The sequence below is a fragment of the Cryptotermes secundus genome, unplaced genomic scaffold (assembly GCF_002891405.2).
Source record: "Cryptotermes secundus unplaced genomic scaffold, Csec_1.0 scaffold579, whole genome shotgun sequence".
NCBI classification, from domain to species: domain Eukaryota; kingdom Metazoa; phylum Arthropoda; class Insecta; order Blattodea; family Kalotermitidae; genus Cryptotermes; species Cryptotermes secundus.
This window is the reverse complement of record NW_019719366.1, coordinates 532213-552117: the sequence shown is the minus strand read 5'-3', so window position 1 is coordinate 552117 and position 19905 is coordinate 532213. Positions and strand designations below refer to the sequence as shown.

General features: G+C 40.1%; 1 protein-coding gene across 1 annotated transcript in view; it reads left to right on the top strand.

Moving 5' to 3' along the window:
• The window catches only part of LOC111865045 (enhancer of polycomb homolog 1), a 37799-nt gene extending 18438 nt beyond the window's left edge, over positions 1-19361 (top strand). The window contains exons 10-12 of the mRNA XM_023852766.2: positions 4759-5678; positions 16093-16474; positions 18178-19361. Coding sequence (XP_023708534.1) covers positions 4759-5678; positions 16093-16474; positions 18178-18292 — 1417 coding nt within the window. The 3' untranslated portion in view covers positions 18293-19361. The remainder of the gene's footprint in view (positions 1-4758; positions 5679-16092; positions 16475-18177) is intronic.
• Positions 19362-19905: the final 544 nt, after the last annotated feature.

Below are 19905 nucleotides of genomic sequence, written 5' to 3'. Positions count from 1 at the left end.
GATAGACAATATGCTAGTTTGAAATTTAAAATAAAAATTATATTTTTTTCTTTTCCACAGTAGTGACAAGTGATCAAATGTAAATTCACTACTACGATTCAGAAGCAGAATAGGTGGTGATGCTGTTGAAGCACAAGTGATCTCACACACTGCACAAGCATTGTGTCCTGAAGTCTGCTAGAACGATTATCAGAGCATTGTTATGGACTGTAAGGATCTGCAGTTGCTAAAGTTTGTGCTACATAGCCCTGTTATTTCTATGTTACCATGAAAGAAAAAGCAAAACATTATCAAACAACAAGTATTAAAATTATGCATTATAATGCATAATTTTAATACTGATTTTAATGCTGATAATTATCAGCATTTGTGTTTTTGAATTCCAAAAGTTCAGAACTTGTGGGTTGAAAGATGCATATAATTTTTCTGTCATTTACTCCTTGAAATTAGCTTTCTATGTGCTGAATCATTCTGGAGATCTGTATCGGGTATTACATTGAAAGTTGAACCCAAACCAATTTCTTATAATTCATTAGTCATCAGGGAGATGCTTTATCGCCACTCCTTTCCAACTTTGCTTTAGAATATGCCATTATGAAGGTCAGGGAAACCAGGTGGGACTGAAATTAAATGGGACACATGAGCTGTTGGCCTGTGCCGATGATGTGAATCTTCTGGGTGATAATGTAGATACCATAAAGAAAAGCACACAAACTTTAATTTATGCAAGTAAAGAGGTTGGCCTAGAAGTAAACACAGAGAAAACTAACTATATGTTGCTGTCTCATCACCAAAATGCAGTGCAAAGTCATGACATAAAGATAAGAAACAGATGTTTTGAAAATGTGGCACAGTTCAGATATTTGGGAACAACGAAACCTGATTCAGGAGGAAATTAAGAGGAGATTGAACTCTGATAATTATCAGAGTTCAATTATTATTATTATAGCATTATAATGCTTACTACCATTCAGTCCAGAACCTTTTGTCTCCTTGTCTACTCTCCAAAAACAAAAATTAGGATATACAAAACTGTAATTTTGCCTGTGGTTCTGTATGGGTGTGAAACTTGGTCTCTGACATTAAGGAAGGAACATAGACTGAGGGTGTTTGAGAACAGGTGTTGAGGAGAATATTTGGACCGAAGAAAGATGAAGTGAGAGGAGGTTGGAGAAAACTGCACAATGAGGAGCTTCATAACTTGTACTCTTCTCCAAGTATAATTAGAATGATCAAGTCAAGGAGGATGAGGTAGGCAGGGCATGTAGCACGAATTTGGGAGATGAATGCATATAGGATATTGGTGGGAAAGCCAGAAGGAAAGAGACCACTGGGGAAGACAAAGACGTAGGTGGGTGGACAATATTAAAATGGATCTTAGATAGATAATGTAATGTGCTATCTTACGGCCATCGCTGTGCAAGAGCCACAATAGGAAGTTAACAACCTACAATGAGTCTCCACACTTACAATGAATACACAGAGAGTTCCGACAGCGACAATGCAATAACAGTGGGCCGTTGCCTGGGGCAAACAAACGCGTTCCTAGGAGATGAAAGGTAACAAATTGTTCGAAGCATTACATGACAACAGAAGGTTCATTGCATAGCAACCGCCAAGGCTGTAAAAGCCCAGCTTCGACAAGAAACAAGTTAGTCTTGGGATAGCTGCTGCTGAAGACAGTTGGAACCTAGTCGCCATATGATACAGACAGAAGACAGCAAGAAGTCAGTCTTCAGAAGGCCGCCGCTGAAAGCAGTCTAGTATTGGCCGAGATACAGTGGAAGCAGTAATTGTGATACTGCAAGTGATAATAATTGTAAAGCGTGTGAGTGTATAAGTGAAGCACAATAAAGATTCACTAAATCTGAGACCCACGTGAAGTTATTTGTTGCGTGACATACCCAACACATGACAAGTGGTGTTAGAAGCAGGATCAGTTTAAGTTCTGAGACAAATTTAAAAGATTGGTCTTACACACATGACTGACAGGATCAACCTTAAAACACGAAAACACAGCGCGGAAAAATGGACATACAACAGATGATGGAACGTCTGTTAGCGGGCCAAGAAGAAATGAAGACTGGCCACAAAGAACTACTGGCCAAACTAGAGGACGACAGACAGGCCAACATTAAGCATGGTGAGAAGAGATAGCCGCCATGACAGACAAATGGGGGAACGACAAACACGTAAAGACGATGGCCTGCCAAGAGATGGAGGCATGTCGAGATGAGAAGAAGCCGACCTCACTGGACAGGAAACCTGAGGTGGCAGAGCAACGAGAGGTCCCCACAGAAGACGCTGAAGTAATGCCAGTCAGAGAACCAAAGAAGAAAAGGCGTAGGGGCTGAAAACTGGCCGCAGAGCGCTGCCGCCAAAAAGTGAAGGATTTGACGCAGGAAAATCATGAACTCCAGAAAAAATTGGCTACCACCCGCAGAAGGACAACACGCGGTGTGAAATTGGCACGGCAAGAGCAGGAAACCGACAAGAAGATGTCCTGTCATGCGACAGTGACGTGACACATGAGAGACATCTTCGGGTAGAACACGACCCACCCTGCGAATATGGCACGGAAAACACAGACCGATCTGAAGGTGACCTGTCGCACAGGAGTGGCACGACAAAGGAAAGATGCCTTCAAGAAAGAAACTAGTCAGGGAAATTTCGGATCCCGGAGAAAGGAATTGACCGTCGCCAATTGTATACATCGTCTCGGTAAGAAACCTTACAATGAGTCTCAACCATTGCGGGGTGACCGTAGCAGCAAAGAGAAACCAGCAATGAGAACTGTCACGCCACGGTCTCGTACCAGCAAATGGCGGGAAGACCAGGAGAAACGACGACATCAGGAAGTGTAGGCCACACTTCAAGTGCTGTTACGTTGACATAAAGAACTTCTCAGGGAAAACAAGACCAAGTATTGGACAATGTGGAGGGGCTGACCCCCTCCAAAATGGAAGAAAGGAAACAGCCTGTATGGGAGGAACTGGTAATGTAGAAGTACAGACCTCCCGTGCAAGGGTGAATGAAGACTGAATGAGCAAGGAATGAATGTGAGACAATGAGACCCACACATCCTGGGCTACGGGAGTGTTCAGGACGAGCACCACTGAAGAGAGGGTCGGATGCGGTAGTACGAACAGCGCAAAAAGACGCCAGCAGAACACCAAGACTGAATGCAGATGTTGCCAGCAGAACACCGCGGAAATGGAAGAGAGGAAGAACCTTTCGACTGTTTGGGACAAACAACATTTAGAAGGGATCAATGTAATGTGCTATCATACGGTCATCGCTGTGCAACGTCCACAATAGGAAGTTAACAGTCTACAATGAGTTTCCACGGTTACGATGAATACATGGAGAGTTCCCACAGCAGCAACGCAATAACAGTGAGCCATTGCCTGGGGCAAACAAACGCGTTTCCTAGGAGATGAAAGGTAACAAATTGTTCGAAGCGTTGCATGACAACAGAAGATTCATTGCATAGCAACCACCAAGGCTATAAAAGCCCAGCTTCGACTAGAGACGAGTTAGTCTTGGGATAGCCGCCGCTGAAGACAGTTGGAACCTAGTCGCCATACAATACAGACAGAAGACAGCAAGAGGTCAGTCTTCAGAAGGCCGCTGCCAGAATGGGATGGTATAGATTGGATTGATCTGGCTGAGGATAGGGACCAGTGGAGGGCTCTTGTCAACACAGTAATGTACCTTCAGGTTCCATAAAATGCTGGGAAATTCTTGAGTTGCTGCAGAATTTGCGGCTCCTCCAGAAATGCTCAGCTACATGAGTAAGTAAGTAAGTAAGTAAGTAAGTCAGTCAGTCAGTCATCATACTTTATCAAAATAATTCACAAGTGTTTAATTAAAATTAGTTATGTGGTATGTTACATATAGAATTTCTGTATTTCTGGAATTTGCCCTTTTTCTAGTGTTCAATGTGAAACACGTTTTAAAAACTGGATCTTTTTCTCTCCTCAGATAAAATGGTAAGGAGGTACATACTCAGTTAGGTTCATCAGAAAGAGCTAATGTAAGTCACACCAATCACATATGCAGAACTTTCTTAATGAGCAGATAACGTAAACTAGATGAAAAATAGGAACTAACATGAATACTGTCATGTCTTTCCATAACATACATCTGTTAGGAGAACCTGTTGTCCAGGGATGTCTTGCTGGACTTCTTTGTCAGAGATGTCAGGCCTGAGACCAGTTGGGTCCAGAATGAATTATCTGTGTGGCTTTCCTTTCCCAAAGGTAAAATTTTGTGGACATGTGGAATGCCAGGCCCACATTAAGCTGTAGGTCCCACTTTTTGGTCATTATCATCCTGCAGTTGGTGATACCACATTCCACTCACTCCATTGCTGTCCACACACCAGACATGAATTCATCAATGATGACAGAGGCAAGAAAGGTCAATAAGGCAACAAGCAAAAACATTAACCACAACAACATTCTCTTCAATTAAAGTTTGCTGTGTAGATGAAATATCTACATTGTGTTCTACATGACTAGTTATTCTCACATAGTACAGTTAGTTTTCATTTTGTAGAAAGTGCTTTTAATATTAGAAACAAAAACATATCAGGAATATAAAATTGTTGGGCCAGCAAATAAAATGTTGTCTAGTTATCACAAATTTGATAGGTTCTAATAAAATCTATCATTTAATATTGTAATTTCCCCAGTCTGGACCATTTTTTTATTTTTAGCTCTGCTCTTAATTCTTATACACTGAACAATGCTTCAGGTTACACTTCCGGCCAAAGACACCTCCACCATCAGCTGGTAGTGAAGGTGAAGATGCTGAAGTTGATGTCTTCAACTCTTCACGGGAAGAACCCCTCCTATGTGGTCTGCCTGGTGTTGATGGCTCCACATTAACTCTGGAAGTGGAGACGCTGTCAGATGATATCTTCAGTAATTCCTGCGCCATGTCTTCATTAGATAATACAAGCAGTAATGTGACAACAACAGAGCTGAACCTGTCAGAACTCATGTCAAATTCATCTTCACATTTGTTTGAACTTCCGTCATCCGTAACAGCTGATGAAAACCTTGACATTCTCGAAAGGTTAGGACTTGGATCTGGAAGCCTAAGTTCACCGACAGATGAAACCAAGTCAGGAATCCCTGCAGAGGACTTGTCTAGGAAATTGGATTCCTCATCCCCACCTAGCAGTAGCTGGGATCCCATCGTTGGATGTTCGAAATTTATACTTCAGCCAAGTTCCAGCCTTAGGTTTAGCACCACTCATGACCCTCTCTCACTATCTCCTATCTCAACATCTTCAGTAACCACTCATACTCCCTCTACTACCCCCAATCAGCATCATCCTTCAACTCTCCATCATCACCCCCATCATCATCACCATCACCACCATCATCGGAGAAGACATAGACATCATCATATGTCGACCATTACATCAACATCGAATTTCCTAACTAGTCCTTCATCTGCGACAAACAGTAATGCTAACATTGGTGGTTTTAGTAATGGTGGATTAGTGTTAAATCATGAGCCAAGTACTAGTGTTAGTGGTGGGTTTAGCATGGCAATGGCATCAACTAGTGCAAGTGAGAATGTGTTGGTTCGTGCTTCTGGTGCTGCATCTACAGGGTTTGGTGGGGGAATGCAGAATTTAACGAATGGACCCATCTCTACAGAATGTAAGTGCACTGCTTAATGAAAAACAGGTAATTAGATGGTATGTTACTTGTATCTGTGCTGTACGAAATATTCTCTCTTTCAGGTAATACACATTTGCAGAATTTTTATTATTTGATGTTATTTGATATTATTTGATTTATTATTTATTTAATGAAGTTTTAGATCATACTGAGTCCTGTTGCATGTCTTAAAATTCTTTTCTTCCAATGTGATGTTTGAGTTTCACCATTTATATGCATCTCAGGAATTATTAAGACTTACATGACAGCCAGTCATGTCATTTTGTTTCAAAGTATATGAAAATTTATATGTCAGAAACCTAATGTGTTGTTTGTCAGCAAACAAGTGTAACAAGAATTGGATGATGTAATCAGCCTAAAATTAATGAAGTTTCAACTGGAAAGTTGTTACAGTTTGGTGATGAGGATGAAAGCTTGTGAAGCCTGGATGGGGAACTTGGTGGTGTTGTCTAAACAGAACTGTATAATTTGATAAATTTGTGGCTTCTGAGTCTTGCACCAGACCAGGATTTACATTCTAGCAAGTCTGCTAGGACCTCACCAATCTATTATCCTATTCCTTTTCCTGACATACCAGTTGGCTTACAGTAATAAAAATCTGGAGTCAGCAGTCAGCGTACTTCTACTTGATACATTAGAGCTAAGGTGAATAACAAGATAGTACCCTAAGTTAGGCCATGACTGCTTCTGTGTACATCCTCTCCAATTCATTATTCACTATCATGTCATTCAACACTACAGTCTGAGTTACTGACAAAAAAAAACTGTGGCCTGTAGTCCGCAAGTGAATCATACTGACAAAGCAACCGCCGCTTGTCAGTGAAGTTAGTGCCAACTTTAGCGGGTAGAAGGTGTTTCGTGGTCAGCACAGTGGATCCCAACGGCCATTAATCTCGGTTTTCTAGATCAGAGCCGCTGTTTTCTTGAAATAGCTCTTCAGTTATTGTCATGAGGTTGAGTGGAGCCTGTTCCAGACCCACTAATTTTCAGAAAATCCTGGTAGCGCCCAGAATTGAACCTGGGACATCTGGATCGAGTTAATGCATGAAATTTCTCACATTTTATCATTATTGCCAAGTTCAATACAGTTAACCACAATACAGTGCCTGTGGCTTATAATGAGAACATCATTATAGAGATAGAAATCATTAGCACCATCAACTTCTTAGCATTACCCATATTGGGGGGGGGGGAGACCGTGGTTTAAGGATTGCATTAGACAAAATTTTGCAGCTTCCAGATGGAGTCCCCACCAAATTTTATATAGAATTTGCCCAAAATGAGGAATGCATGCTTAGTGCATGTACACAGAGAACTATTACAAGATCTTAAAACACTGGGTGACTCTTTGAAATATTAAGATAGCAGGAGTAGATGACAGTGGTTTTAGGATTGCATTCAACACAATTGTACAGCTTCCAGATGGAGTCCTCATCATATTTTAGCCAATGAGAAATAATTACATGATGTCATATGAATTCCTCTTCACTTCTTTTAAATTCGCTTAGTGGGGGGTGGAGTCCAACAGGGTCCACTCGGCACAGCGGCCACTGATTGGCCTATTGTAGCCTGTCCCGGGTGATTATGATGATGGAGAATTTGGTGGAATGAAGATTGGCAGGGGAAACCGAAGTACTCAGAGAAAACCCACCCCAGCACCACTTTGACCACCACAAATCTCACTTGACCAGACCCGGGATCGAACCTGGGCCGACGCAGTGGGAAGCCAGCAACTAACTGCTTGAGCTATGGTGCGGCCTTATGCTGAATGTTAAGTTATGGCAACAAGATGGGAGTTGTGTATTGTCTGCCATTTTGAAGAACAAAGGAAGATTAGTATTAGCTGGACTGTGTATTGGAAGACCAATGACAGAAACAGATGTGCAATGCAGAGAATGAAGATTTAGAAGCTGTGTTCTTTGATTTTGCCTGCAATAGGTGCTGCAGTACCAATTGGTGGACCAGTAATCAAAGCAGGAGCTAAGCATTTGCAACCTCATTATCTGTCGAGAACTTCCAGTGTCCCAGAGGGAGGCTTTATAATTTCAAAGCAAGAAAAGCAATTGTTTACAATAATGTGAGGCTTCTCTGCTTAGTTTGGAATTGAGAAGTTTCAAAGTGTGCATAAATAAGTAGTAGAAATCCATAAAGTGTAACTACTGTAGCTGGAAGAAGTAAAAATGTTGCCTTTATATGTTTCAGCCAGTTACTGTCCATCAACAGAAGATATAAACAGCATTCTTACTTACTTACTTACTTACTTACTCACTCATGGAGCTGAGCCCTTCTGGTGGAGCTTCAAATTCTGCAGCTACTCAAGAATTTCCCAGCATTGTATGGAACCTGAAGGTTCATTGCCATGTTCACAAGAGCCCTCCACTGGTCCCTATCCTCAGCCAGATCAATCCAATCAATACCATCCCATCATATCTCTCTAAGATCCATTTTAATATTGTCCACCCACCTATGCCTTGGTCTTCCCAGTGGTCTCTTTCCTTCTGGCTTTCCCACCAATATCCTATACACATTCATCTCCCAGATTCGTGCTATATGCCCTGCCTACCTCATCCTCTTTGACTTGATCATTCTAATTATACTTGGAGAAGAGCACAAGTTATGAAGCTCTTCATTGTGCAGTTTTCTCCAGCCTCCTGTCACTTCATCTCTCTTCAGTCCAAATATTTTCCTCAACACCTGTTCTCAAACACCCTCAGTCTGTGTTCCTCCCTTAATGTCAGAGACCAAGTTTCATACCCATACAGAATGACAGGCAAAATTATTGTTTTGTGTATTCTAATGTTTATGTTTTTGGACAGCAGACGGGAAGACAACAGGTTCTGAACTGAATGGTAGCAAGCTTTATCCTAGCTCAATCTCCTCTTAATTTCCTCCTGTATCAGATTTCGATCTGTTATCATTGTTCCCAAATATCTGAATAAACAGCATTCTAAGGGAATTATTTCAAATATGTTGTAGAGCATAAATTGTTACTCTAGTATCATATAAGGGCTGTTAGTTGGATTTAAGAAACCACTAACTTAACACTTTGCGGACCGCACACCCTTTAAAAGGTTTTTCGCTTTTAAACATGGCGGACTGTTGGCGTGATAACAGGTTTTTAGAACACGATAAGTTGCAACACACTATACATAGCTTTGGCACCACCTACATTGCACGCAACCGCCTGCAGATGCGTGATAAGACTCTGGAATGTATAGTTAGCAGTCAGTAACTTGACCTCGCTGTTTACTTAACCGACTATAAAGGAAAATGCTTTGCCTTCTTCAAGCTGTGTGTATCAGCCAGTAGCTAGTGGGGAGAATGGATCAAGGACAAATTCTCCTCCGATGACCTAGCTGACCTGCCTTGTGAGACGTGTAGTAATGGATTAATTGTCATTCAGACAGCAACAGTGACAGGGGACAACAAAGAATTGTGGCCACAGACAGTGAAAGTGACAGTAGCTCCGACAATAACGCGGGTAATAACATTGCGTGTAGTAACATTGCGGGGACAGCAAAAAATCTAAAAAAAATCTAAACCCTGATTCAAAATTGAAATACAAAGCAATTCTGATGAATGTGGCAAAGGCCTGGGCTACAGTCTAGATGGTGGCGGCAGAACCAGGGTCACACAAAGACTTAGTACGACCAGGCCCATCAGCTCCCACCCCACGAAGGCCTCATGTGGACCCCCCAGGACGACTCTTGAGTGATATGCGGAAAAATACCCTCGTGAAAATTGTGAAGAGTGAACATTCCAAGGGGAAGAATACTTCTAGGCAATGCCATGTTTGCACAGTTCACAAAAAAAGGAGTATGTCTACATTTGCAAGTTCTGTGTAATGCCACTTCACAAAGGTGAAAGTTTCCAGAAATATCACACCCTCAAGCACTTCTAGGAGCATTGGTAAGTGTTCTCCAAAAATGTTAGTTCAAAAAATTAATTAGGTGATTTTATATTAATTTTTAAAGTGAACAGTGCACAAGTTAGGGTAGTATGTTTAAAAATGCCGGTCCCCAGGGTGATTTAAATATTTAAATCACCGGTCCGCAAAGTGTTAATAATATTCACAACTGATTTTAACTCTTATTAACTGTAATAATATTCACAACTGATTTTAACTCTTATTAACTGTTTAGTCTTAATTTCTGTAACTGTTAATAGGTCCCTGTATGATCCTATAGTAACAATAAATGCTCAGCAACAGTGTATGTAAAGTAATTCGTTTATAACGTGGCTATGCCTTCAGGTGATGGCTAATAATGGCCAAAACATGTAAAGGTAAAATTTTTACTTACTCCTGTCACATTAGTTATACTTGATGGACTTCCACAACTTATTTGTGTATTAAGATGTGTAATGGTTCTTATAAAGACTTCTAAAAGTACTATTTATGTGAAAAATCTTATGTGCATTTTCAGTAAATCTTAAATACAGTGAAAACACTGATGAAATTAATATAAAGTTTACCAAAAAAGTAACCTATGTTTGTGTCTCCCAAGCTGCTTTTCTCTGTAGATTTTCTGACCAGAATATTGTATGCAGGAAATTTATTAGTGTTACAGGAAGTGGCAGCCCCGGTTTGCTGAAGTAATCAGATGTGTCCTTTTTAGCTTTCCTTATAATGAAACACAAGCTATGGCGTTTCCATGTTTGCATTTCACTCCACATGAAATTAGTAACTTCTGAAGCTCTTCACAGATTTATGGAACTTTGGTATGAACATTATGTCACTAGTAGGCACTTCATCTTTGTATAATTTAATTACCTACCATCAGTAATATGAGGGAGAGTCAGTAAATAGGTCACAAATGGAAGTACAACAGCTGTAATGGACATAATCAATTTTCTTTATGTATCACTAGGTAGCAGTGTAATCCAGCTTCATGACAGTCTAGGTTGCATATGTGCATGCTCATGTTCAGAGGCTAGTTTCAGTAGTCAGAATGGTGACTGTGGTTGAGTGTATACTACTGAAGAGCACCATTCAGTTGTGCACTTTTTGTGGGCAGAAGGACTCAGTGCAAAGGATATTCATAAAGAAATGTTTTCCTTTTGCAATGGTAAGTGTTTGTCACATAAAGCAGTTCACAGCTGGGTTGAGAAATTCTCGCAATTACAGAGAGGTTGAAACAGAGGTGTGGAAGTGACCGAGACAACACTCAAAAGACTTCTGTGCTGTGGGTTTTGATGCCCTGGTGAAGTGATGGGACAAGTGTATCAATGTTCATGGAGTATATGTCGAGAAATAAATGTTTTTCCAGGTTTGAGTATTACTTGTTTTACATTTTATTTCCATTTGTGACCTATTTACTGACTCTCCCTTGTACTAGCATGATGCCTCTGTGAACATCTGCAATGAGCATGATGCTGTGATGTAACCTGAAATCTACTGTGACAGTGAACCTGTAAAAAGTGCAAACTTTTTAGGCCATTTTTATAGAATGTAAAAACAATGAAAAGAAAAACACAGTGTTTTAAGAGAAATGCAGCGTGATGATGATGACGTGGAGTGGAATTATCTGGATCAGAATGGTTACCAGTGGCAGACTTGTGTCGCTGTAGTAATGAACTTTTAAGTTCCATAAAAGATGGGAAACTTCATGGTTAGCTGAGCAGCTGTTAGCTTCTGAAGGACACTGCTCAGTAAAGTTACTTATTTCTCATTTACTTGGGTTGTATAGTATTAAACTGGGGGATGATTGTGAATGGTGAATTTGAAAAAATGTGGAAGCACTCATGGCCTTAACTGGAGGACTGAGGTAAACTATAAATAACATTGGAATAGTTTACTTTATGGTGTCTAAAATACAGAGTAGGAGTGCTAACTCTTCAGGCTTAACAATTGGTTACAGGAAGCATTTCCCTACCTTTTAGCAGGACCATACTTTACTCACTACAGAAAATTCAGTGAAGAGGTAATCAGAAAAGAAAAGACTATTATTAAGTGAGCTTTTAGGTTCTTACAGCAGTTACTGTGAAGGTTACTATCTGCTGAATGTGATGAGGTGTAATCTATAGAATGTTACCAACATTTCCAAGGAGTCTTGACACTTCCAACTTCAGAGTAGAACTCTTCTATCCTGAAGATGGAGACAGCATATTCATCTGAAATGTTTTCAGTGACTTACATCAACTACACTTGAGTTCATACTTGATTTTCAACAGAAGACCTTGAAGTGGAAAGACTGTAGAACTAATATACATGCTTTGGAATAGTACTAATGTAATGGATTGCGATTGACTCACTGAAGCTTGTTTATTTTAATATAAATTTAAATATTTTCTTAAAATTATTTTAAAAGTAGTCTCTAGTATTACTGACATGTTTCAATATTGTCTTCATTCATTCTCATTTATAGGAAAGCCCATCACATATATAGACACTGAGATTTAAGGGTATCAACATAATCATACGTGTAATAGCCAGTACCAGACCTGCAGCCCGTTTCTCCTAAATTATGTATCAGACGAAAAACATTAAACAACAGGAAAAATTTGGGGTTTCAAGTATTCAGCAGATAAGAAATGCGTAAGATGAAGTTTGAGGTTTTCAGGATGTGTGTATTCAGATTGTGGTCAATCCTGAAGAAGGTTGTAGCATATTCCTCAAAAATGCTGATGTCCATCTACAAGATTACATGCTGTCACAACCCAAAAGACTGCAAACTTTAAGTTATTTAAATTTAAAGATTTGTATGGGGTAGAGAAACATTAGAGTTTCAGTTCTGTACTGCTATTGGTCTATACATCCACTCCCCCTACATCTTCATGGCATAGTGCTTAATTAGATAAGCACAGGGATAACTTTAACTTACCTTACCTTTTTACTGCTGTCGATCAGGCTTGTACACATTTATTGCCATTTCACATGACAGAGGACTTTTATTTGTGAAAAACTTATAGGTTCACTTACAAGGTGTATTGGAAAGTTCCCAGACTAGGTCAAAAAGGAAATGCTGGCTTAACTTACTGAAATTTGGCTGCCATCTCCTTCAAAATAATCTCCTTGGGTAGGTATACAGTGATCCCATGATTGTTTCCATGTTTCAGAAGTACCATGTAAGTCATTTTCCTTAATGCTGTCAAGTACCATTTGGGAGTCCCTTTGGATGTCATACACTGTTTGAAAACATCATCCCTTCAGTTTCATTTTCAATTTGGGAAATGAAGCGAATCACAAACTCTTTGGTTTTCAGAGACGTGTGGGCGGTCGCATTGTGATGAAGGAGCCAGTTGTGGTTGCACAAAAGTTCAGGTCTTTTTCGTCGCACATTATCTCTCAAGGGTCCCAAAATGTCTCAGTAAAAGTCAAGAGTTGACCCTTTTTTTTTTTTAATGCTAGTGGGGTGGGACTAAGTCCCTTGTACTGCGGCCACTTCTGGCCTATTGTACCAGCCCCAGATGATAGGTGAGGGTGATTGTGGAGCAATTGGTGGAATGAAGATTGGCAAGGGAACCGAAGTACTCGGAGAAAACCTGCCCCAGCACCACTTTGTCCACCACAAATCCCACTTCACCAGTCCCAGGATCGAACCCAGGCCGCCGTGGTGGGAAGCCAGTGACTAACCGCTTGAGCTGTGGCATGGCCAAGAGTTGACCATAGTGTTAGGAGGAACAAATTCATCGTGAACTGTCACCTTCACGTCAAAAAAAAAGAACAATGAGTATGCTCTTTGTTGAACTCTGGACCTGCTGTGCCTTTTTTGATCTTGGTGATTGTGGGCTGTTCCACTGCGACAGTTGCCACTTTGTGTGTTAATCAAAATCGTAAATTCAACTTTTGTCACTTGTTGTGATCCTAAAAATAAAAGTTGGGTCCTCGTTAGCCTTCTCTCCTAGCTCAAGACAGATTTACATGCCACTGCTTTTGATCATTTGTCAAGAGTTTGGGGATCAAACTTCACAGCAGTGCAGCGCATATTAAAATCTTCTGTTAAGATCTGGCAAACTCCATAACTCATTCCAGCGGTATCTGCTAGCTCATGGATTTTTCAGTGACAGTCTACGTGGATGAGTTCTCAATTTTTTTTTTGTCAACATTTTCTATCGTTTTGTTGTTGCTTGGTTGCCCTGAATGTTCATCATCTTCGACTGACATTCGACTGGCCTTGAAATGTGAATGCCATTCAGAAAGTGCTGCCTGGCTTAAAGAATGTTCTCAAAGTCTCACGAAGCATTTCAAGGGTTTTGGTAGGGGATTTACCGAGCTTCACACAAAACTTGATGCCGACACGTTGCTTGATTTTGCCATCCGTCACAGGCAAAATGAAACACAAAGTCAAAAAAGCACTTGTATAAAAACAAAGCATATTCATAGCTTGGTGTCATATGGTAGACTGATACAGTAGGCTTGTGGAAGTGTGACCTTGAATTCCCCACTCATCTTCCACGGAGGCAGTTAACAACAGTAACAGTCTGGGAACTTTCCAATACATCCCGTACATTCTTGTAACACTTGTTTTGAAGGCTAACAAGGACAATTTCCAGTCCTGTTTTCTCTGAGTCTTAGATTCTTTGCATCCAAAACGAAAGATTTTTGTTTGTGAAGAAGTTGTCATGTATGGCCTTCAGGATTGGAACATCATTCAGCATATTTGGAACATCTGAGAACCACAGACAAAGATAATTTCATCCCCAGAAATACTTGAAACGCTTTTCCACAGCACATGTCAATCTTGAAACAGTAACCACCAGGCTACTCTTTGTCCAAAATTTGTATCCAGAACAGTCTTACTGAGAATAAACTGTTTTAGGTATTATTATCCTAATACGGTACAGTCATGTCATAAGCAGAAAGTTTCTTGAGCCTAGCACTGTGACTTGCACCAGGAATTATAACAAAGGAAAGATTTTCTGATATTCAGTTAACTTCTAGTAAGTAATTTTATGTCTGTTCTTATAGATTCACAGAAAACTATCACATAAGAAACAAAAAAATACATTGGACATTGTTGGCTAAGAAAGTACCGTAATACAAACTATTTTTTTTTATCACTAGTGGGATGGGACTAAGTCCCTTGTACTGCGGCCACTTCTGGCCTATTGTACCAGCCCCAGATGACAGGTGAGGGTGATTGTGGAGCAATTGGTGGAATGAAGATTGGCAGGGGAAGCCGAAGTACTCGGAGAAAACCTGCCCCAGAGCCACTTTGTCGACCACAAATTCCACTTGACCAGACCCGGGATCGAACCCGGGCCGCCATGATGGGAAGCCAGCGACTAACCGCTTGAGCTATGGCGCGGCCTAATACAAACTAACTTTCAGTATTGTGGAGCTTTTTACATTGTTAGCGAATGTATCTAAGAGGACGCCATTTCAACTGCAGCGTTACTGTAAGTACAGTACTTTTTGTGACTTTTTACGTTCTTATACTTGTATACATAGTATGTTTGAGAAACAATTGTGAAAGGAATTTAATCTTTAAATTTTTATGATCTTACATATTTTGAACCCCCCCTCCCTCAAACACGAACAAGTGGTTTTTGGAATGCTATCTGTATGTATGTTTGTGTGTCTTGCTAACATCTGAACAGTTGAGAAGATTTTAGTCATATTCTGTATTTAAGAGCTTGTCTTTCAATTCAGTTTCTGGTGAATGTGAGCATTCCAGCTAGAAAAATAGTATCTCTTTAGATGAGCACCAAAAAACAAAATGTCGATTTGCTTGAAAATAGCTCTGATGGTTTGATTACATTTTAGTGGTTTATAGAAAACATCTCCCTAAATGAGACTGTGTAGGTGATATCTACAGGTAAATAAGGGTCCTCACACTAGAGGTCTAAATGCAAAGTGTTGATTTTTGTTAAAACTAGCTTTACCAGTCAGAAGGATTTAATTATTGTTCATTATTCAGCAAGCAGCGTTTGTTTTCTGAACAACATTTGATTTCATTTCCAGGGTATAGTTCATACGTATCGTAAGCTCTGCTTATATAGGTGTTATGTGGACCGGATACTAGATACCATTCCTCACGGTTCCATTCTCGCTGTTCTGACAGTCTGTTGTTATGCAATGAGTGCAACGAACTCTCTGTTGTTCATCTCTGGGGAAATGTGTTCGTTGTTTCGGCATTCTGTACACAGTGGCTCACTGTTATTGTGTTACCATGGAAGTGCCTACTCCAAACACGTTACAGTATGATAGGACATTGGAAGTGGACTGTCAGTTTCATAGTGTAATTTGGAACAATGGTCCTGAAAGTGGAAGCAAGGAGAATTCTGCTAGAAGATTCATTCTTATGAAAGGCTTAAAATTTTTGGATTTTGTATTGCTAATAACTGCCTAGAACATCATGTCTCGTTTAAGATTGTTTACTGGGATTAAATGCTGATTTAAAATACTGAATTGTTTCTGTAGTCTGAGATTAATGTGCATTGTCATTTTTAGTTTCAGAGACTAGCAGGTCAAGATTGTCAGTCCAAACAAACAGAAATCACCAGCATCAGTCCAATTCATGCTACACATCGTCGCTCCAGCTTGGCCATCAATCTATAGGTCCGTCCACTCATCCTGCTTCTAGCTCTGCTACGCTTAGTTCCGGTTGCAATCACCATCGGTTGCTCATTGCAACTCAGCAGCTTTGCTCACCAACAGGCATCTTTCAACACAACTACAACAGGATAACAATGACAACAAGATCAACAGTTTCAGTCACAACACCGTCTATAGTGGCTTCTGCTGCTACTAGTGATGGTAATGGTGATGGTATTGTTGCTGCTACAAACATTAAACAAGAACCAGGAATTGCAGGGGAAGTTACGCTTAACAGGTGAGTGAGGATTAATGTAAGATAAAGGAATACCCTGAGGAATAATTCTTGTCTGTAAGAATGTGGTGCTAGAATTTTATGCTTTTGTATGTGTAAGTGTGTGCACACACACTTATGTTCATGGGTGAATGTGGTAACATTATAACTTGTAAGTCAGATGACTGAAGCTGGGATTCACTCAGTCCAGCCATGAAATTAAATTACAGTATGTCAACTTGCACTGTGTTATGCTCATTGAATCATGATACAGACCATCATGAATACTGAAATAAAGGGCACTGCAACATTGAAGTCAGACCACATGGTCTCCATCATTTTATTATCTACTAATTTAAGATTAATTAACTGAACAGTGAGAATATTAAAGATTGTACTGAAACTTACCAGTAGAATATCATACTTGAAATCTGAGATAAGAATGAGGAACATTCAGTGGAAAGAACTGGCTATTATCAAGTACCTGGCCCTTGTGGCAAAGTGCACATGGGATAAACTGATAGACCCCTCAGCCCAAGAGAACACCATTGTGCAAGAAATACCAACACTGAAGCACTAATGTCCAGCTGTTGCCGGACATTACAAATTAAATATGGTATTGACTTTAAGAAAACAAATGTTATAATTACTACTGATCCCCATTATCAGAGAAGCTATTGAAATAATTATCAAGGAAGTATCAACAGAGAAGATAGATACAGATTCAGGAATGTGGGACCAACTTCCTATCAGGTCACCATCACTTTTCCACTGATGGAGAGCTGGCTATGTGATTGTCTTCCAGTCACAATCCTAACCATTTAGAGACAAATCCCCATTCCAGATACACACAGACACACAATCATTCACATTATGTTTTATTCATTCTAAAGGTTGAAAATGTAATGTGATTTTATGTTTTCGTGGTCATGAGAATTTATGTTGTGGTCTTCTGGGTTTTTATGCACCACCTCTGTGGTCTAGTGGTCAGAGCTCCTGGCTACAGATCCAGATGTTCCGAGTTCGATTCCTGGCACCACTAGATTTTCTGATAAGTAGTGGGTCTGGAATGTGGTCCACTCAGGATGATTGAGGAGCTACTTGAATGGGAAAGTAGCGGCCCCAATCTAGAAAACTGAGATTAATGGCCGTGGGGATTCGTTGCGCTGACCATGTGACACACTATCTGCTAAAGTTGGCACTAACTTCGCTGACAAGCAGCGGTCACTCGGTTGGTATAGCTTTCTTGCGGACTAAATCCACAGAGTTTGTTTTTTTATATTCTTGTAGGTGGTTACCAACATTTCAGAGGAACCTGCTGCCTCCCCTTTGTTCTAGGGTGTAAGGGTGTGAATTGAATTCATCTGGCATAGCTTAGGGACCAGTGAACATAGTATTGTACCTTCAGATTCCATAAATTTAGGAAATTTCATGAATAACTGAGAGCCATTAGATTCACAAGAAGAACTCTGCTTCATGGAGTTAGATAATATGAACAAGTTGCTAGATGTCCACAGAGATGTTTGTTGTCATATTGCTGTGAAGTACTCATGAGAAAAATAAAATTTTAAGCTGGAGTGTGTTATATGTACTTGAAGAAAACTTTAAGGTTAGCTATGGTAAGCCATTCTGATTCAGGTTCACAGCTGCAGCTTGATGTTGAGGTGTATTATTTCTGTGCCTTGTATGCTGATGTAGTAAGATGAATGTGTTGTGTCTGTCCACAGTGGTGAAGGTTTGGAAGTCGATGCAAACAGTAAAGACAAAGCAAGTAACCAAGTGTGTGTTGACAAGAAGCAACTTGTTAGGAAAAACAATTCCCTCCCCATGGAAGTCACTTGATGAAGGAAAACAACCCAGCTGTTTGGGAATTGAAGAACAAACATGAGATTGTTTTTAAGATCATAGGAATTTGGAAGAAATGTTGCAGTTGAATTGTATGGTAGGGTGAAACAATGGATGAAATGTAAAATGGAAAATAGAAATAATGGTAGTTTCCATGAAGGAACACACAATAGAGGGAAATAGTGAGAAGATTCCAAGTTGAAAGTGGTAGTATGGGAAAAAGAAAGTCCAATACATTTAGTTACATCTTGTCTTGCCGTTAGTAGTGGCTGAAGTTGTTTAAGACACATTTTGTACCCTGTTAAAGTAAGACAAGAGACACTTGTTGCCCTTGTGAGTGTAGTGTGTATAACACTAAGCAGTGAGATTAAAATGCTTTTCTTCATTTAGGAAAACTGTAATCTGGGCATGATATACTGTTACTAGGTGGACTTACACTACAGTGTTAATATTTTTATAGTTATGATAAACTTCGAAAATATGGCACACCTTAAAATAGTCCATAGGCTTGGCTTTAGGGAAGGTAAAGTCCACTATTGATGCCGGATATCTGTGCTTTCAGCAGTCAAATTTAGCACTTACAAAACATTCATGTCCCTTTGCTGTTTCAGTAACTCTTTGAGGCACAAGAGGTTAAGGCCATCACTTTTAATATAATTTTATGAATTGCTACTAGATTTTCGACTTTGTAAAATCAAAGTGAAAGACTATAATACCTTGTACTTAGAATAACGATTGATTAACCCTTTCATTATATATAGAATATTGTGCAAATGACCATTTTCTCTCTGTGTCATTTATGATATATTCTGTGAACTGAAGTCTCTGCAGATCTGTGCCATTGGCGGGATATTCATCTGACATACGTTGAGTTTTATTACATGTATTTAAGAAAGAAAATTTTGCACATTATAGAAGACTTGAATTTGAATAAGACAGTTGTTTTGTGGTGTCCTGTCATAGAAAGAATTAAATTAATATATGTTAAGGCACTTTAGGGCCACACCATAACTCAAGCGGTTAGTCGCTGAGTTCCCACCACGGTGGCCCGGGTTCGATCCCAGGTCTGGTCAAGTGGGATTTGTGGTGGACAAAATGGCGCTGGGGCAGGTTTTCTCTGAGTACTTCGGTTTCCCCTCCCAATCTTCATTCCACCAATTGCTCTACAATCACCCTCACCTATCGTCTGGGGCTGGTACAGTAGGCCAGAAGTGGCTGCAGTACAAGGGACTTAATAAAAAAAAAGGTACTGTAAATTATTGCTTCTTATTCCACAGATATTAAAGGACATGCCAAAAAAATGTGAAGGGAAGCTTGATTGAAAATGTAGAATTTTTTTTTTTATTATTATTTCTAGTGGGGTGGAACTAAGTCCCTTGTACTGCCGCCACTTCTGAGCTATTATACCAGCCCCAGATGATAGGTGAGGGTGATTGTGGAGCAATTGGTGGAATGAAGATTGGCAGGGGAAACTGAAGTACTCAGAAAAAACCTGCCCCAGCGCCACTTTGTCCACCTCAAATCCCACTTGACCAGACTTGGGATTGAACCCGGGTCGCCGCGGTGGCAAGCCAGCGACTAACCGCTTGAGCTATGACTTGGCCCAAATC